The sequence below is a fragment of the Malaclemys terrapin genome, chromosome 10 (genome assembly GCF_027887155.1).
Source record: "Malaclemys terrapin pileata isolate rMalTer1 chromosome 10, rMalTer1.hap1, whole genome shotgun sequence".
In the NCBI taxonomy this organism is placed as follows: domain Eukaryota; kingdom Metazoa; phylum Chordata; order Testudines; family Emydidae; genus Malaclemys; species Malaclemys terrapin.
In genome coordinates, this window is record NC_071514.1 from 12,293,415 (window position 1) to 12,314,445 (window position 21,031).

Here is a 21,031-nt window from a genome sequence, read left to right on the forward strand (position 1 = left end):
TAACTCAGCAAGAGATTAGGGTCTATTACAGGAGTGGGTGAGCGAGGGTCTGTGGCCTGCAATGTGCAGGAGGTCAGACTAGATGATCACAATGGTCCCTTCTGACCTTAAAGTCTATCAATCTAAGTGACTTACTCAAGGGTACGCACAGTGAGAAATAGGCTACAAGGCTCCTGATTCCTAGGTCCTTGCTCTAATCATTAGGACATGCTGCCTTAATGGCTAATAAACTCAAAGGAAATATAGGAACTGAAAGCCAAAGACATGGCAATCTGTGTGCCCAGGAACGCAGGATCCAGCTATCCCTGCCGGAGCCTCGTCTACACTAGAAAAGGCTGGCTGGCATGGCTATGCCGGTTTAGTTGTACCGGCAAACCCTCCTGGTGTATATTAAATTTGTACCAGCAAAAAGTGCTTTTGCCAGTATAGCTTATTCTGGTTCCCTGAGCAAAATAAGTTACACGGCAAAAGCACTTTTATGTAACTGTGTCTACACTAGGACTTTAGTCATAGAAATGTTGCAAAAAAATCACCGCATCCGTCGACCTTACTATACTCCAAGGGTCGGCAACCTTTGGCACGCGGCTCGCCAGGTAAGCACCCTGGCGGGCCGGGCCGGTTTGTTTACCTGCCGCGTGTGCAGGTCTGGCCGATCGTGGCTCCTACTGGCTGTGGTTCGCTGCTCCAGGCCAATGGGGGCGTCAGGAAGCGGCGCGGGCCGAGAGATGTGCTGGGCGTCGCTTCCCACCGCCCCCGTTGGCCTGGGATGGCAAACCACGGCCACTGGGAGCCGCGATTGGCCGAACCTGCGGACGCGGCAGGTAAACAAACCGGCCCATCCCGCCAGGGTGCTTACCCTGGCGAGCCACGTGCCAAAGGTTGCCGACCCCTGCTATACTCATTCCTAGTGTAGACCTTGCCTAGGATAGTTCTCACTGTCGCTGCCATCAGACTGCTGGCCTAACCCTTGCTGTGACCACAACGGCCTTTGTTTTCTAGGCTGGCTTTTGTTCCATTTTAAGCTGCCGAGCAAACTACCCGGGGAACATTCCCCAAAGATCAGAGAGAGGCCCTGGGTTCCACTCTGACACACAGGACGGTTGGGTTGGTTGTGTTCATCCAGAGGGCAGAGGTGACATTATCTTCATTCCTATGTCACATGCAGGACTGCCTTTATAAGCCACTGATCGATTGGGCTGTCTCCATAATAGACTTGCCAGAAAGCAAATGTCTGCACAGACATAAATCACCAGCAGACATGCAGAGCTCCTCAGCTAACACATCTGCATGGGCTTGAGGGATAAAGAGGCAGGCTCTTTTCCGTCTCTCTCTTTGCTACTGCAAGTAATATTTTGACAATTTAGTGTGTGTGTGTGTGTGTGTGTGTGCATGTGTGTGAGAGGAGAGGGTATGGTACATGTTTGGCTTGTGTTGGGATTGTATGTATTTCTGTAGGGGCAGAGGGAATGGTACGCCTGTGTGTGCATGGTGGCTTGTGTACGTTTATGCGTAAGAACAGAGAGTGTATTGGGTGGAGGTGATGCACATGAGGGAGGATTGAGTTGAGGTGTCGTGGAGAGTGTGTAGGTGACAGTGGGAGAAGGTCGCGGGTGTTTGTGTAGGAATGATGTATGTGTCTGTAGGGGTGTGTAGGATAGGGTTTGCTTGCATCTGGGGGGTTTGGCTGGGGTGTGTGTCATCAGTGTTGGTGTACTTCTCTGCCACAGTGTGGGGGCAGAACATGTTGTAGGAAGGGAGTGGTGTATATGAGAAGATGTGTGTGTTTGTAAGGTGGGCGGGGCACAGTGTGTGTTAGGGTGTGAGTGGCGGGTGTGTGAGAAGGACATGTGTGTCTGTGGGGGTATGGGAGGGTGGTGGTGGAGGTGTTCATGACTTGAGGAGTGTTTGTGTGGATGGTGTGCGTGTGTGACAGTGTGTGGTTGTGGAGTGTGTTGGGTTGTGGCGGGCAGGCTTGTGATGTTGTGCAAGGCCCGCTTCTGAGGCACTCTGGGTACATCACAGCCCTGGCTCCTTTGCCGACTGTTTCCATCTTTTTGAATTCATATTAAACACTCCCCATTGGGTTTTGTTCAGTGCCCATCCTTCCCGCTCTGACAAGGGGGCTCCCTGCACTATTTAGTGCACACCGTGGGAAGGGGGAGTGTGGGCGGAGGCGCGGGGGCTGGAATACGCAGCACTCTGTGACAGGAAAGGCTCTGTCCCAGTCGCCTGGCTCGGAGCCTGGGGGTCCCGTCCCTGGATCCCCGTGTGTTTTGTGGGAGTGAGTAGGAGCCCCGTTGTATGGGAGGCATGGCCTCTCTGACCCCTCACTACCTGATCACGAAGCTGTGAGCGTCGATCTCTCTCCCGCAGCCGCTGTTCAGCAGGATCCCCGAGTTGCCCACGATGGCGCAGGTCCGGAAGCGCTTGCCCTTCAGGGGTGAGGTCCTTGGCAGCAGCTCATAGAGGTTCTGGGAGACGTTCATGGTGCTGTCCCTGTCAAAGACGTAGTGGATGACGTCCCCGGGCTTCAGGGTCCCCTTCAGCACCGAGATGTCCTTCTCCGCATCCAGGAACTTCAAGATCTGTTTCCTTGGGGAAGGAAATAAAACAGATACTTGCGGCATGGCCTATGACTGCAAAGCACCCTCCTCCTGCTTGTCTATGCTCCACAGCCTGGCTGCAGAGAGACGGACGGCCTTCAGGAGCCTCTCAGACTTTAGCATTCCACTTGCTACCCCATGTGTGCTATAAAATGGCTCCCCACCTTAATGTATGCATCTCCCATACCCCCTTTTCCACCGGAGCAGGTCCTTAACAAGCCCATCCCTGCCGCTCTGCTCTCCGCCAGCAGGGGTCACTGTATTTACCCACAAGGTGGCAGATTTCCTTCCCCCCAGGAGTGGCTGATCATGGTGAATCTGCAGTGCACTCTGGCCCCTGCTTGTCTCCAAGAGTGGAGGCCGAAGCCTGCGTAGCTCTGTTAACGCGAAGCCACCCGGCTGAGCTGGGAATTCGTTTCCAAGCGATCGCTTACAGATATGAAGGCTAGCCCAGCAGGAGAGAAACATTTTATTTCTTTCTTGACTTCTTTAGATGATATACTGAGGCAATTTGCCAGCTTGCACTGGAGAGGACCAAATCTGTCTCTTGTCCTATAGGTAATTACCAGTACCTGATCTTCAAAGAGAGTGTCTGATTGTGTCTCCATCTGAATGAAGCTGGTTTAATGTGCTTAATGCTTTCATTACTTCTGTCAACAACAGCTGGAGATGAAGAGCCATTTATTACTACTTCAGCTCTAGAGAAAAGAGAGACAGAGAGGCGGGGAGAGACATGATCCGTTAGCTTCCCAGTGGCATCTCTAATCGCTCTGAGATGGCTGGGATTCAAACTTCTTTAGAAAAGCAAAATTGCAGTTATTACCTGAGCAGGGAAGGAAAGCCTATTTATTCTCTACTACACACACATACACAAACACAGACTTACACAAATACACACAGATTTACAGACAGACATACAAACACATGCATACACAGACAGACTGATACACACACAGACTCAACAGACAGACACACAGATATACAGACAATCACACAAACAAAAAACTCACAGAGACTTAGACAGACACGAGCACAGATTCACACGCAGAGATTCTATACACGGACAGCAAACACAGCCCTGCTCACAGGTGATGACACAACCAGATACACACCCACACACACACATGTCCTTCCCACAAATGACAAATCAGATCCACCTGTTGTGGTGGGTTAAATCCACATCAGAAAAATGTGCTCTTTACTTCACCCCGGCAAGAGAAATGAATTTAGCTGAGATGCTGGGGGCATTGGTACCACTGGCAAATGCCCCATTACGAACAGCAGGGATCTTTGATAACTTTTCTTCCCTTCAGAGGAGAACAATGAGATTTCATGGCATCCACTCTGTGCTAGGGCGCCAGACCCTGGTGAATGACTGGTCGGGGAGGGCCAGAGAGCAGTCAGGTACCCAGGTGTTGCAGCTCTGGAGATGATCATTGCGAGACCCCAAACTTAATCACTGAATCAGCAAAACAATCAAGGCTCCAACAGTTCAATTCAATTTGCATCAAATGGCATAAATTATGGGAACCGCTGCATGCTTTATGTCTGCGAGCCTCCCTCCAAAAGGAATAACCGAGAGGCTCATCAGGAATCAGGGCATGTGTGTGCAGCCCAGAAAAACCCTTCACACTCCAGAGTACACTGAAAAATTCACAGCCAGAGTGTTTGCTGCTAGCGAAGCAGAATGTCCCTCCTCATTGCAAGAGGCCACTCTGAGCCGGGAGAGAGTTGGCAAATGACGAGATCTATACCCAGCAGGTAAACACCCCAGTGGGAGAGGAATTACCCCTAGAGAGCCCCCCTAGGAGACATGGAGTGAGAGTAGAAAGGGATGCTCTTGAATGTACCAGGTAAAACTGTCCTGACAGTGAACTACGGTAGCTGGGGGCATCGTGACATAAGGCTGTGTCCATTCACAATGATACAACATGGGGTGCAGCAGTGCAGTGTTGATTCCATTCCTCCTGGAACGCTGGCTGCCCTATGTAGGCCATCTTGGCAACTCACTGTCAGCTGGGAGGAGGGATAGCTCAGTGGTTTGAGCATTGGTCTATTAAACCCAGTGTTATGAGTTCAATCCGCGAAGGGGCCAATTGAGGATCCAGTGCAAAATCAGTACTTGGTCCTGCTAGTGAAGGCAGGGGGCTGGACTCAATGGCTTTTCAGGGTCCCTTCCAGTTCTATGAGATAGGTATAGCTCCATATTTTATTTATTTATTAGGAGGCTTGTTTGCTTCAGGTACACATGGGGAATGATTGACAGGAGATCTCAGGCACATATGAGGATATTTTGGGATTCCTGCTACTTAATATTTAGAGAGGCAAGCTTAATATTTCTAGATGCTAGTTGTCACTGTGTGTGTATATACAAACTAGCAAAGTATGATCTGCAGAGACTGCCAATAAGGATAGCTACCAATCTTGCCCTTCACCACATAATCTGATCTCCTGCACGGCAAATTTAGAACATGCAAAACAATGCCAAAGTTAATTGGGTGGAGAAAACCTTCCTAGCAATAACTGTGATGTTTTTGTGCTTGATGCTTTTTGTATTTTGATGAAGTGTGTGGCATCACCATGTCACATTGCAGTGCAATGACACAAAGTGTCATCGAGTGTTGTCACTAAGCTACCCAATTATAGCATTTAACAATGTTGTGATGATATGGGATGATCTTGCAAATGACCTAGAAGGATGTCCCAATACCACTGAATGCCTGTAGTGCCACAGAATGACTTTGTGATGGAGTGATGTCTCCGTGTCACTGGGTGGCATTATGATGCAACAGAATGACAGTCCGATGTCATTGAAAGAAATCCCTTTTGTAATACCACGGTGGAAAATTGCAAAGGTGGCAACTTTCCCAGTGACTTCTTTTGTACAATAAGTAACTCTCTTCCATATTTTCAGTCACTGCAACTTGCAGATCCTTGGTCATTTGCAAATAATTATTGCATTAAAGTAGAGGGGGGAGAATGATTAAGAAAATGTAAAGCAGAAGGGAAAAGAACTAGATACATTTGCTAAATAAGAAGAGTACCATCCAGCAAAGAAGAAGAAGAAGATTAATAGCTGCCTTAGAGCAAAAACAAATGCACACAAAATCTAATTTACAAACCTATTAGATTTGCTATGTAAGCTGTTCACAGCTGATCTGATTGTACCTCTGCCTCCAGAATTCCTGCAAGACAAAGGAAATGCATTATTTATAAACCCAGCTCCTCTTTGCAAATCATTGTTCAACAGTCAAGAGATCTTCAAAGCTGCTACAACACTCACACTTCACACCATCCAAAATGGCAACATCTAGGGGCGGTCGGGGAGGGGGTCTCATGCCCTTCTTCAAAGCAGTGCCCCATTGTGACTGAACCAAAATTGGGGAATGACCCCCTTCTGGTAGTCCAAAGAATCGGTTAAAAGTCATTTGCATTAACCACTTCAGAGTGCGAGAGGCTTCAAGTAAAGGGCCTGATCCTCTCATCCAGACTAGCTGCACTTGGAGCAAGACGGGGGTGAGCAGCACGGTATCTTTAAACCACCTTTATGCTACCCTGATCCTAAGGTAGGCCACGGGTCAGCCCAGCCCAGTTCCCAGCATGCCCCGTTAACTTACACTTGTGCCCCCAATGTGACAGCAATGTGCGGATCAGAGGGGAGCACGGATTCCCTGGCCACACCCTTTTTTGCCTGGCCATGCTCATATAACAGTGACTAGAAGTGGGAGTTGCATAAGAGCTAAATTTCCAGCCCATGGTCATGTGGTAGTAACGAAAAAACTCCAGATGGGCTGGAACCCGAGACCCAAACAGCTTCATAGAGAGGAAATTTGGATCCGAATCCTGATCTGAATATCACGGCTTGGGCCCATCTCCGAATAGAACTGTGCGTCTGTGGGTGTCCCTTTCACCTGAGGATCTCCTAGTACTTCATGTTAGCCCACTTTTACAGGTGAGATCCAGAGGCTGAGAACGTACACTGGAGTCCTCTTTTTCCTGAAACCCCATCCCATCCTGTCCTGTACCTAGAATGTTGTCAGCGTGGGCGAGGGGAAGGATTAGTTTAATGGAGGAGGTGCTTTTTAGGTTGTTTGTTTCTGTGGGTTCATACTCTGAGTTTCAAACTAACATCAAAACAGCCCAGAGCGCTAGGTTTTTGCATGATGTCTGCCACTGCCATCAATAACTCACAGAGATAGCTTTGGTCCCCCGATGGACAACCGTCACATGGCAATGGATACAGGCCAAATCTCAGCCTTTGACAGTGGATCCCAAGGGCCCATTTATAAGCCCTGGCTGGGGTGGACAGCATGACTCCAACCTGGTCCTGATCATTAACCTCCAGCAAATTCCAGTGAGTGATGAGTAACTGCTCTTTATCCTCCCCAGCCCTCCTAAATTCAGTGCCTCAGTCAGCCCTGGCCCCCATCCTTTACAACGTACAGAAGAGCACTTCAGCAGAAACGATCAGATTCCATGGCCTGCCCTGCTATCAGCATGTTGACGAGACCCCTGGCTAGACTACACCTCCCATCATGCACCTACAATGTGCCACACAGCTTAGTCAGAGGGAGGTCTGCACTGCATCATGGAAGCTGTAGTCTGGCCAGAGAGCCCAGCCCATCGGATAGAATGGTGTTATCAGGCAACCCAAATTTCAGCTCCCATGAAGCAGCATGCCACAATAGAGAAACGCAGTTTAATGTTAAACTGACTCGAAATAAATGTTTTGGGTCAGTACAGCAATCCAAAATATTACATTACCATTTGAACTGACCTGAAAGGAAATAGTTCATGTCAGTTTTCCCAATGGAAAATCAAAAATTTGCAGCAAAATCAAAATTTTTCCCCAGAAAATTTTGATTTTTCCAAAACTGCATTTTCCATCAGAAAAATTCCCAACCAGCTCTATTAATAATAACCTCACCCGCTATCACAGGTGTCTGGCTCCCAGATCATCAAAGTAGTGCACAGCCTAAGGGTCACACCAAATACATCTCTACTTCTCAAGAACTAGGTAGCAGCAGTGGCTAGGAATGCCTTCCTCTACCTCCGGGTCACCAGGAGACTTCATGCTTCTCTCTCAGAGGAGGACGTGGCAAACAAGATCCACTTCTAAACTGGACTCCTGCAACTGCTTTTATCTTGGGCTGTTAGTTAAGGCCAACCAAACATCTCCATCCTGTCCAACAGACGGCAGCCCACCTCCTGGGCGAGTCACAGGGAACACATCACGCCAGTACAGTCTCCACTGACTTCCTGTGCCCAAGACTGGCTCCAATTTAAGGTCCTGGTATTAGTCTATGAAAACCTTTGGGTCAGACTGCAATACCTTACCACAATTAGTCTCAATGAAATCACAGGGACTATTTGGTACACCCTATTATGGGCTGGACTAGATTATCCAAATTAAGCCTTGTCATTGATGATCCTGAGACCACTGCACTCACCAGAGACACAGAAACTAGATCTTCCAAAAGTCAGACTCTTGGGAGCCAGAGGTAAGACATTTCTAGTGCTGGCTCGTAGGCTGATGCACCATTCTACCAGGGGAGAGGGGGAAAAAACAGGACAAGCGTCCAATCTGCTGACTGCAGAGCTCACTCCTTCTTTAGCCTGGCATGCTCAGGGAATTGGCCCCCAGTTCCTACTGATGCTCAATAGGAGTTGGGCATGTAACTCTCTTAGACCTATTGGAAAATAACAGCTTTAAGTCTTGTCCTCGTAGTTTTCTGTGCCCATGGCTTAGGTACTAGATGCTTGTGCTCTATAAGTACTAAAGCTGCTCAAAAGATTTTTTTGAAACGTTCAGCTTTTCAACTGGACATTTTATTTAACGAAAAATTCCCTTATGGGCCTGTTTTCTCCCACAGCCCAGCTGCACCAGGCCCAAGAGGATAAGCAACAGAAGAGAGTCCTGTATCTCCAGAAAAAAATTGAGTTTGGAGTGAAAACTCAGGGAGCTGGGAGACAGGTTCCCCTCTTAATATCAAATCCCCTGAGCAGCTCATCTGGGACACGTTGCTTTGGAGCATGCCATCATATGCAGTTTCCTGCTTCCCTCCTGTAACAGCTTTTTCATTCCTTTGACAAGTCTGAGAATCAATTGCTATTTCATCTCGTCAAGGGGATGGCAGGGATGATTCCTTCAGAGAGCATTTATCAAGCATCCATTTTAATAGGGTTCACCGCAGGGTGGGAGAGCAGTCTAGATTAGTGTGCAATCTGTGCATCCTTTTCAAACCCTTGTCCTTTGAAGATGCCGCCCAAATGGGATTCACGCTCCCTCACACTCTCTGTAATACAGATAGGGACTGGATTAAGGGCTTAGAAAGGGAAACGTATTTCCCTACTGCCTGAATAAGTGGTTGCCCAAAATCTCTGCGACACGCAGGAAAGGGGAATCCTTAGAAATTAGGCGATGGAGAAGACCCTGGTGGCTGGGGCTGTGTGAAGCTGAGAAGATGGTTAGTCAGCGGGAATGATGTCAGTGGAAGAACCCAGGTACTTAAGGACAAAGCTGTATTGACCCCACAGTCATGTGACAAGAGGGAATGTGAAATGTAATCCACGGCAGATGATCACCCCGAACCACCTGCGCAGAGCTCTATTTCCAGTGCTCTCTGGTTAATGACTTGATAGGAGAATAACTTCAGGAGAAAAACAAATGATGGCTCTGCCTGCAAATATTTCTTGTACGTGCTTTCCCCTTTTCTCATCAGCATTTGTCAAGTTTTTCTCCTGAGGGTGGATTTAAAGCCCTCAGTTTTCTGCCAGTCATGGAGAGCGCTGCAGGCATCCGAGCCCATGCGGGATTGGAGAGGTATCCTCCCAGTTACATCTCTAGCCTGAGGGCATCTAAACTAGATCTGGTGACGGCTCTCACATAAGGGAATCGCAGAAGAACTCTATGCCCTATGTCTCCAACCTGGTGGCATCTGAAATGAGGGACAAGGTGTGGCCTGATGGAAGGAGTTCAGGCAAATGTTTCATTTCCCCAGCTGAAACGTGCAGCAGATACCCAATGTGAGGACATCTGCAATGCTAGTCATGGTCACTACAGCAGGCACACAGCTGGCATAAAGGATTCTGGGTGGCACTCTCTTGAACTAGGTGGGCAGCTGAAATGCTGCTCATGGTGACTGCACCAGGCCCGGGGCTGATTTCATTTATTCTTCACCATCACCTGAAGCCTCAGGTGTTGACCACTGGTTTGGCATGACATCAGGCTTGATGGACCAATGGTGTGAGCTGGGGAATCTTGTTTCCCTCCAGTGAATAAATACTATAAATATGGTTGGATTCTGCACCTTTTCCTCTTTGCAGTCTAACATTTGGATACTTTCCCCACATCTCCTCTCTGTACAGTTAAAGTCATCATGCAGCATGAACATGGTCTGCAGGGCTGCTTGTCTCTTCCCAGCTGGGTCACTGGGCAGCTCTCCAATGGTGACTGTCCAAGCAAATCTATCGTTTAGACACCGTGATCCTGACAGGCAAGAGATTTTCCCAGGTTTCTCATGCTCACAGACAACACATGCAGGGCAATACCCCAGGGCCACTCCACTTCACTGGCCTGCAGAGAGGAAAATACTAAAAGGTAGGCGGTGCTAATTAAAAGAAACAAACAAAAATTCAGCCCATTTTACGCTAGCTCAGTTGATCCAGACTTAAATCTCTCAGCCTCACGTGGTAAAAACCATCCACTATTAAAGTTATACAGACAGACGTTGATGTAAAAAGCTTCCTAATGCTGCATGGTTGTATTCACTTATTTATCTAAGTGTTATCAGTTTGATCTTACAGTCAGCCCCACGGCATACTAACCCGCTTCCCAATTCCATTCACATAGCTCAGGTCCTTTGACTTCTGTTTGGAGATGTTTTCCAGTGACCAAGTAGCATAGATGTATGGTAGTTCTATATCATGGATGAGTATCCTGGGCCCTTTTATTTTCACTTTGAGGGGGTGGGGCTGAATTTGGGCTATGGAAGGTGTTATGTTGGCCAAGAAGCGCTGTATACAAATGTAAGGTGACATGATTTGTAAATCACAGGATGGGGAGGAAAGATTGTCCCATAGTTCAGACTCTAGAATCTAATGAATCATTTACGATGAATAATTTATTTGAAGAATTTCCTATTCACAACTTGTTTGTGACCAGCCTGCGATTTTTCTCAAAGGCACTTTTTTTCTTAAATGATTTGCTCACTCTTCTTTGGGAACCGTTCTTAGTCTGTAGCTTATTCACAAGCCGTGTGTTGTGAGTTTTCGATATGCAAGTTCCAATCTGCTTTGATTGGACAACTAGGTCACGTTGCATATTTGGATGAGTGGAACTCTGGAGACAGTTTTTCTGGTCCAGATTCTCAGGATTATGAATTTGAAATATACTCCAATAGCCCCTTAAAATTCAAAGTTGCCATAAACATCCTTGCCAGTCAGCTCTTTCACTAGAATATTCATGGAAAATGAACCCAAAAAAGGGCACCGTAAAAGTGAACTGGCTGAAAAATTACAAACAACGCTCAATGATCATTTTTGCAATATTCACCTTGTTCTAGTGGATCTATAGCTAGTTCTACCACAGACTTCCTGAGAGATCTTGGGCAAGCCATTTTAACTCTGTGCCTCAGTTTCTTCCCTTTGGAAAATGGAGACAATCATAGCTACATAGTACATGGGGGTGGGGACTGTTAAACTAAATTCAAGTCCTTTGATATTCCCAGAAAACAGGTTCTATCGAGGTACAATGTATTATAGTTATAACCGATCTCAAATACTGATTCATTAAGTTCTACCACCCTCCTTTGAGCCAAGTACATTTGATCATCTCCCTGTTACAGACAGGGCAGGGAAGGTAAGTGAGTTGCCCATGGTCACCCAAGAAGACAGTGTCAGAACAGAAACTGCAGGAACAGAAACTCACCAGGGCTGGCTCCAGGCACCAGCCGAGCAAGCTCGTGCTTGGGGCGGCAGATTCTGTGGGGCGGCATTCCGCCCAATCCTAGGGTAGGGTGACCAGATAGCAACTATGAAAAAACAGGACAGTGGATGGGGGGGGGTAATAGGCGCCTATATAAGTAAAAGTCCCCAAAACCAGGACTGTACCTATAAAAACAGGACATCTGGTCACCCTATCCTAGGATGGCACGGCCACTTTTTTGTTTTGTTTTGTTTGCCGATCTGGCCACCTTGTAGGGGGCGGCGGTGCGGAGGAGGGATGCGCCCTGCTGGGAGTGGGCTGCGCACTCTGTCTGCCCCAGCCGGTGCCAGGTCTGTAGCAAGCCCGGCAGGGCAGCCTGCGTCCTTCCCTGGCCGCCAACCGGAGCGGCGCGGAGCCCTCCCGGCAGGCGGCGCAGTGGTTGGGGCTGTGTGGCGAGCGCCCCGCTGAAGCCCTGGCCGCTCCCCTTCTCTCTCTCCCCCCGTTCCCTCCCCTTCACCCCCACTAGCCAAGGCACGTCTGCAGCGCAGGGAGTCCCCCTGCACCCTGGCTCCAGCCGCGCCGCAGGTTTTTATTTTTCCCCCCTGCTTTGCCGTTCTGGCCGCCCCGATTTTTTTTTTTTGCTTGGGGTGGCCAAAAAGCCAGAGCTAGCCCTGAAACTCACACACACTTATACACACAAACACTCAGGCACAGATTTACACAGAGACATAAACTCATAGACAGACACACAGCCTTACAGACAGACACACAAACACATGCATACACAGACACACTAACACACGCACACACATAGACTCAACATGCAGACACATAGATATACACACAGACAGAAAACACACACATTCTCAGACAGACACAGAGGTACTATACAGACAGCAAACACAGTCCTGCTCACAGATGCTAACACACCCAGATACCATCCCTCCCCACCCCCGGACTGGGACAAATGTGCTGCTGTCTGGTGAAGGTTCGGTCTGAGTCCAGCAAGCTTGACTAGGGCTGGTTCAGCTGGGCTTCAGTTTATACATGAACCTTTCACCTGGACATATGATTCTGGCTTGAAAATTAATGTGGTTTGCCTCGCCCTGTTCTCCATTTGAGCATATCACAATACAGCATATCTGGCTCAAGATGAGTTGTGGAACAGCAGTGGCTACTGTACATGAGGAGTGAACTGAATTGACAGAACAGTTGGGGATCCAGGAATGGACTAGCAGCAGGCATCAGAAGTGAAGTGAGGTGCACTGGCAGAATTGTGCGGGGCCTAGGAATGGGACAGCAGCGGGTTCTGCAGGTCAGGCTGGTTAAGGTGATTTGCAGAGCTGTGTGTGTGAAACTTGTTGGGTACTGGCCTGCTGTATGCCTGGCTCTCACCACCCATCTTAGTCCTAGATTTCCATAAGTACTAACCTGACTCACAAGTCAGAAATAAAATCCAAAGTCAGTAGAGAAGTGAGGGGATCAGAGAAATATTTTTGAGGCTTGAGGTGAGATATTTAAAGGCCCCCTCTGATGCCACTCCTCCCAAAGCCCAGATTTGTTACTACCATAGACACATCTTGCTCAAACGTATCACATTTCACAACCCGCTGTAAGGAGTCAGGACATCTGATAGTGGCAGATTGTCCATCGTCGTCCTCCCCCGCCTGACTTTTCAGCAGTGGCCTTTGCACTTGTCACTGCAGGGTATGAAAAAGACCAAGATTGAGAGGACATTGGAGTAGGGGCCATTAGAGAGACTTGTCAACTCCCACTCTCCTGGCAAGTGAGGTTCCCTCTTTTGGGATTAGGAAATTGTGAATGCATTTCTCTGCTGGGATGAAGGACCTGGCAATGTGTCTCAATGAGACGTTTGAAATCTCACTTACAAATATTTGAAATCTCACTTGCTCACGTTGTCACAGCTTGGCAGCCTTGGTGTTAAAACCTTCCTAAATATCAGATGCTATTTTTAGAGCTGTGAGCTTAATTCCTCCTAATGTCATGAGACTGAATTCTGGAGACTGCGTCCACGCTGAGCATTTCAGGGAAATTCCCACATTCTTGCTGTAGGGCTGATGCAGCTCCACCAGGACTAGCAACAAGGGGAGTGCTGGTGGAGATGAGCCACTGGTGAGGTCTAGAGCAGATCTAGAAGACACACTGACTTCTGAACTATGTTACAACTCCCAACTTTGCGTGCAGCAATGGAGATGCATTGGTGCTAGACCAGTGGTGGGAGAATACCCTACAACTCTCCGTGTAGACATGGCTATGCCATTCCGATACTGACTTCAGTGTAGCCACTCCAGGTCTACTGCAGTGTAAATGAGAGCAGAATTTGGCCCTCAGTTTTCTGCCTTGTCACAAATAAGTGTTTGTTTCATTGCAAGTGTAACCTGAAGACACAGGAACCAAGACCCCATGCCTAGTGCCTGAGAGAGGAAAAGCTAATTACATTGACATGGAGAAATCAGTGACGAATCAGCATGAAAGGAACAAATCTAAACACAGAAGTGCAGCGGAGGTAGCCTCGAATGAGGCAATGGGAGGGAATCCTCAAACTGCCTTTCACAAGGACATGACGCTGGGATCCATTTTCATTGATGGTGATGGGAGTTACGCAGCGAAGCCCCTTTTCCATTTCTTTCAAACATGCAACCCAAAGAACCAACAGATGGGGAAATGGCACTTGGTACAACCAGAGCAGCACTTGTTATGTGTTATCTCAATCTCCTTTGGTATCTGTCTTGGCCTTTATTGGGCACCCAGCCCCAGGCGAGCTTGGTTCTAGGTTCTTGACTCTTTCTCTTCCTAAAACTATCTTACTGTCTCTTGAACTTATTTTAAAACAATGAGCCAGATGGATAAAAAAAAGAAGGCATCTCTGAAGTGTCGGGTTTCAGATCCACACACAGGCCCAATATAACGGCAATGGGGCATGACTTATCAGTCATTATTACTCTTGTTTTATCACTGTTTTACAGTAAAAGCAGTAGCATGCTTCAGGAAGTGGGATTATTCACACATTTCACATCACCACGCATCTATGTGTACAGCCACAGGGTTATTCCTCATTTATCCCACAGCATCTCTTTCAATAGTAGCATTGGCTCTTTTTGGAGCAAAACACCTCTGCCTGATCCCCCCATTTGCTCTTATTTAATCACAGCTGAATTTACACTAATGAAACACTCAGCAAAGGAAGACCAGAAGCAGCCACCCAGAGTTCAGAGAGAGACTCGGGTTATTTTGTTTTTTTTTAGTTTACTTGGGTAAAAAAAAAATCCCCTGAAAACCCTAAGAGAGACTTGGACAGGACTAGAGGAAACATCACTCTAAGACTGACAGGTGCTTCACCTCTGAGACAGAAGCTGCAGATCAGAGTACCTGGAAGACCTAAGCAGACCATGAGTGTTCCATGGACCACGGTGAGAGATCCTCTGGGCCAGAAGTGTTAGAAATTCAACACATCAAGTTGTCACTCCAGACTTGTCAACACAATTAAGGTAAAGCATACAAACATTCAGCCATCATAACTGACCCCGGAAGCCCCCCCTGTTGTTTCTTCTGCCCTACAACCACAAACAGAAAACAAACGCAATGGCAAAGCACCAGATAATGCTCAGTGAACACTGAGGCCTTGTCTACACTACGAGAGTAGTTCGATTTTACTTAAATCGAATTTTTGGAATCGATATTGCAAAGTCGAACGTGTGTGTCCACACTAAGGACAGTAATTCGACTTTGTGAGTCCACACTAACGGGGAAAGCGTCGACATTGGAAGTGGTGCACTGTGGTCAGCTATCCCACAGTTCCCGGAGTCCCCGCTGCCCATTGGAATTCTGGGTGGAGCCGCAAATGCCTTCTGGGTAAAAAAAATGTGTCCAGGGTGCTTTTGGGTAACTGTCGTCATCCGTCCATCACTCCCGCCCTCCCTCCCTGAAAGCGCCGGCGGGAAATCAGTTCGCGCACTTTTCTAGTCAGTGACAGCGCGGACACCACAGCACTGCGAGCATGGAGCCTGCTGCAACCATCACTGCAGTTGTGGCCGCTCTCAACGCCTCGCAACTTATCATACACCTTTCCCTGAGGCAGATGCAGAAAAGTCAGGCGAGGAGGCTACGTCAACGCGGTGATGGCCTGAAGTCTGAGAGTAGCACAGACCTCTCAGAAAGCAGGGGACCCAGCGCCGAGAACATCACGGTGGCAATGGGTCATGTTGATGCCGTGGAACGGCGATTCTGGGCACGGGAAACAAGCACTGAGTGGTGGGACCGCATAGTGCTGCAGGTCTGGGATGAATCCCAGTGGCTGCGAAACTTTCGCATGCGGAAGGGAACTTTCCTGGAACTTTGTGAGTTGCTGTCCCCTGCCCTGAAGCGCAATGACACCCGGATGCGAGCAGCCCTGACTGTCCAGAAGCGAGTGGCCATAGCCCTGTGGAAGCTTGCAACGCCAGACAGCTACCGGTCAGTCGCGAACCAGTTTGGGGTGGGCAAATCTACCGTGGGGGTTGTTGTGATGCAAGTAGCCAAGGCAATCGTTGATGTACTGCTGCCAAAGGTAGTGACCCTGGGAAACGTGGAGGCGATCATAGATGGCTTCGCAGCGATGGGATTCCCAAACTGCGGTGGGGCCATAGATGGAACTCACATCCCTATCCTGGCACCGGAACACCAGGCCAGCCAGTACATTAACAGAAAGGGCTACTTTTCCATGGTGCTGCAAGCACTGGTGGACCACAGGGGACGTTTTACCAACATCTACGTGGGATGGCCGGGCAAGGTTCATGACGCTCGTGTTTTCAGGAACTCTGGTCTGTTTAGACGGCTGCAGCAAGGTATTTACTTCCCGGACCACAAAATAACTCTTGGGGATGTGGAGATGCCTATAGTCATCCTCTGGGACCCAGCCTACCCGCTAATGCCCTGGCTCATGAAGCCCTATACTGGCGCCCTGGACACTGAAAAAGAACTCTTCAACTACCGGCTGAGCAAGTGCAGAATGGTGGTGGAGTGTGCTTTTGGACGTCTCAAGGGGAGATGGAGAAGCTTACTGACTCGCTGTGATCTCAGCGAAATCAATATCCCCATTGTTATTGCAGCTTGCTGTGTGCTCCACAATCTCTGTGAGAGCAAGGGGGAGACCTTTATGGCGGGGTGGGAGGTTGAGGAAAATAGCCTGGCTGCTGATTACTCACAGCCAGACAGCCGGGCGATTAGAAGAGACCAGCGGGAAGCGCTGTGCATCCGGAAGGCTTTGAAAGCAAAGTTCCTGAGTGAGCAGGGTATCCTGTGACTTTAAAGTTTGTGTATTGAGAAGCTAAACCTGCCCCCGTTTCTTTACCCAGTTAATGTTGACTATCCTATCCAGTTACATACCCCCTTCACCCCACTTCCAACACACGTTTCAAAATAAAAATAGTTCTACTTTGTTAAAGCACACCATTTTCTTTAATACTGTATTCGCGGGAATTTTTTAAAACTGGGACGCAGACTGTGGTGCGGAGCGGGTGTACTGTAGTGGCGCGAATGCAGCTTCTAAACTCAAGGATTGACAGGCTCCGCTGCGGTGGGATGGTTGTTTCAACGGAGCCTGTCACCCCTCCTGATAGGGACTGTGTGTATGGGGTGGTCTATGTGACTTTGTGGCAGGGGGAGGACGGTTACAGATCCCCTGCTGTGTGGCTCTGTGATCCTGCCTAAGGACCGCCGCTTAAGATCTGTAACTGCCCTCCCCTGCCACAAAGTCACAGAGCAACCCACCCCCCACCACATAACATGAAAACAACCTCCCAGACTAACCAGGGTAACTAGTCACTGCATCACTGCACTATGTATGTGCCCTGCTGCTGTGCCTGCCCCCGACTATATACCCTGCCAAAGGTGACTGTCCTGTCGAATTACCAACCCCCTATCCCCCCCTCCTCCAAAAGAACATGATGGAAACAGTAGTTAACAGAAACGTATTTTTTATTATCAACCAAACATGGAACTGGGAAAGTGAAACTTGGACGGGGGCTTGTGTCAGGCGGGAAGGAAAGAACTTGTCAAATTTTGGGGAATGAGAGCCTTCTGCTGCTCGAGCTCTCTGCAGGGGTGGAGTGAGAGTTAGCAGGGACTCTGCCGCCTCTCCTTCTGTGCACTTTGGGTGAGGGGAGTATGGGACTTGGTGGCGGGGGAGGGCGGTTAGAGATGGACTGCAGCGGGGCTCTGTCCTCCTGCCTCCGTTCCTGCAGAACATCCACAAGGCGCCGGAGCGTGTCCGTTTGCTCCCTCATTAGTCCAAGCAGGGTTTGAGTCGCCTGCTGGTCTTCCTGACGCCACCTCTCCTCCCGATCCATGTTGGCTTGGTGCATTCGGGTCAAGTTCTCCCGCCACTGGGTCTGCTGTGCTGCCTGGGCTCTGGAGCAGGCTATAAGCTCCGAGAACATGTCCTCCCGTGTCCTCTTCTTCTTATGCCTAATCCGCGCTAGCCTCTGGGAGTGTGATGACAGGCTAGGTTGTGAGACAGTCGCAGATGGGGCTGTGGGAATGGGAAAAAGGGAGTGAATTCCTCAGAAAGATAAATGTAGTTGTGAACAAAGAACATAGTCTTTCTCTGTTAACAAGACCATGCACAGCACCTATCACATGCGCACTCAGCACAAGGTCGAATTCTCGGCCTTCGCATTCAGTGCCTGGGGTCTTCTACAGCACATTTGAGAAGCCTCTCAGGAGAACGGAATTTCTGTTGCAGGCAGACATGGTAAGCCGTAGACTTGTGGCAGCTTAAAACTTTAATATTAGCAATGGCCTCATTTCACATTGAAATCAATGTCGGTCCCTGCTGCCAGCAATTCGGCAAGCAGGAAGTCTGCTCCTGTCCCACACCCTCGCGGCTGTCCCCGGGAACGATCCCTTTCGGCTGCCCCTCTCCCGCCTCCACCGCGTGGCTGCAAACCAGCGGTTACAGTTCTGTAAAGGAACGGCAAAGCAGTCCCAACACTAACATTCCCCTACCTCATTCAAAGCAGGTCATCATGAGCGACATCACCCTCATGAGGATCTCTGACAGCGAGAAAGAGAGAATGCTCCGGGAAAGCCTGCAAAGACAGGGCCGTATGCCGCCATGCTGTGCAGAGCAATGATTCCAGAGTACTTGATAGTCTCGTGGCGTGGCAACGTGTCCTACTACGGAGGACCCAATAAGGCCGCTCTCCCCAAGAACCTAATGCAGCGGATTTCCAATTACCTCCAGGAGAGCTTCCTCGAGATGTCACAGGAGGATTTCTGCTCCATCCCCGGACATATAGACCGCATTTTACTGTAGCTGCTGTAGCAGTGACTAACCAGTAGAGCGGCTTGGGCAGGACAATCATGCAAAACCGGACATTGCTAGATTTTTTTTCAATAGTTGCACTGCCCATGACTGAACCGTTAAGCTAATCAAACTAATCATGAGAAACCCATTTTTTAAATTGTTAATATTCCTGTTCTGTTACAAATAAATGTTTAGATTTTTACAACACTTACTGGCTGATCCTTCCCCAGATTCTGTGTCCGGGGTAACGGCTGCGGAGGGTTGGTAGGGGATCTCTGTAAGGGTGATGAAGAGATCCTGGCTGTCGGGGAAATCAGCGTTGTGAGCGCTGTCGACTGCCTCATCCTCCTCATCTCCTTCCTCATCTTCCCCATCCGCTAACATGTCCGAGGATCCAGCCGTGGACACTATCCCATCCTCAGAGTCCACGGTCACTGGTGGGGTAGTGGTGGCGGCCGCACCGAGGATGGAATGCAGTGCCTCGTAGAAACGGGATGTCTGGGGATGGGATCCGGAGCGTCCGTTTGCCTCTTTGGTCTTCTGGTAGCCTTGTCTCAGCTCCTTGATTTTCACGCGGCACTGCGTTACATCCCGGCTGTATCCTCTCTCTGCCATGTCTTTAGAGATCTTCTCGTAGATCTTTGCATTCCGTCTTTTGGATCGCAGCTCGGAAAGCACGGACTCATCGCCCCACACAGCGATGAGATCCAAGACTTCCCGATCAGTCCATGCTGGGGCCCTCTTTCTATTCTGAGATTGCACGGCCATCACTGCTGGAGAGCTCTGCATCGTTGCCAGTGCTGCTGAGCTCGCCACGATGTCCAGACAGGAAATGAGATTCAAACTGGCCAGACAGGAAAAGGAATTCAAATTCAAATTTTCCCGGGGCTTTTCCTGTGTGGCAGTTCAGAGCATCCGAGCTCGTACTGCTGTCCAGAGCGTCAACAGAGTGGTGCACTGTGGGATAGCTCCCGGACCTATTAGCGTCGATTTCCATCCACACCTAGCCTAATTCGACATGGCCATGTCGAATTTAGCGCTACTCCCCTCGTCGGGGAGGAGTACAGAAGTCGAATTAAAGAGACCTCTATGTCGAACTAAATACCTTCGCGGTGTGGACGGGTGCAGGGTTAATTCGATGTAACGGCGCTAACTTCGACATAAACGCCTAGTGTAGACCAGGCCTTAGAAGCCAGACACAGTCCTGTGGTGGGATCTGAAGCTGGCCAGGCTGAGGATCTGTTGCCCGGTGAGGGGGACTCTTAACTGAGAACCCTCTGCCACTGAACCGGGAAAGCTGAGTTCCAGACAGTGGTAGCAGACAAACGGTCTAAATTTAAGGAGGCACTAACAGGGTCCCAGGATTTAAACATTTTCACCAGCAACACTTTGCGTTGCTGCGTTGCACTTCCATCTGAAGAAGTAGCCAAAAGAGAGCACAGACCTGGTAAGTAAGCGTAGAAACCCACACACTCAAAGGGCGAGGTGCCACTGAGTTCTGCAGCCGCGACAGCTTCCAGAAGCTGGATCAAGGGCAGGGTTACAATAATCCGGCCAGGAGGCATGGCTGGGAGAGGCCAGCTTTGTGCCTGAGAGGAAAAGCCACCGTGTCCTGGAAATGGGCACTACAGGCTGCAGTTACTCTGTGCACATCCAGATGAAGTGAGGGATTCAATGGGACTTTTAAGTCACACTAGCAAAGGGTAGCGTGCCATCCTCAATTTTCCAAGCTGGCCAAAAATCACTGGCAACACCATTCATTTGAAAGAGCAGTATATATTTTCTCTAGAACGGAGGCTCAGAGGCATGCAGTCTGGTCCAGCAGAGAAAGCGTTAATACATATTAAGCATGACTCAGTGTCAAGTATGCACCAGGATGGCTTATTGATGAAGTCACCTGGTGTCAGCAAGGGCATGGATCCCTGCAGAACTTGCTAGGGGACCCTATCCCTTTAAACTTCACAAAGGGAACCCTGTTTTTACTCTCAGTAACTGACAATAATTATTCCACCAGCCTTTGTCTCTCCCTGCAGTGAGAGGCAGAGGGGCAGGGCAATTATTTCCCATTACACCACACTGGCTAAGGTGAATAAGAAAACAGCCACGCTCATGTCACAGCTTCCCCAAGGTGTGTTCTAGAGGGAAGCCTTACAAGGGAACTTTGCCCTGAGTATTTCAGGGGAAGCAAAGGGCACA

At 49.0% G+C, this 21,031-nt stretch overlaps 1 protein-coding gene across 1 annotated transcript in view; it reads right to left on the minus strand.

Annotated features, from left to right (window-relative positions):
* The window catches only part of ST8SIA2 (ST8 alpha-N-acetyl-neuraminide alpha-2,8-sialyltransferase 2), a 46,745-nt gene that overhangs the window by 20,928 nt on the left and 4,786 nt on the right, over positions 1 to 21,031 (minus strand). Inside the window, exons 2-4 of the mRNA XM_054041128.1 lie at positions 5,726 to 5,788; positions 3,176 to 3,301; positions 2,335 to 2,592 (exon numbers count right to left, since the gene is read on the minus strand). Coding sequence (XP_053897103.1) covers positions 2,335 to 2,592; positions 3,176 to 3,301; positions 5,726 to 5,788 — 447 coding nt within the window. The remainder of the gene's footprint in view (positions 1 to 2,334; positions 2,593 to 3,175; positions 3,302 to 5,725; positions 5,789 to 21,031) is intronic.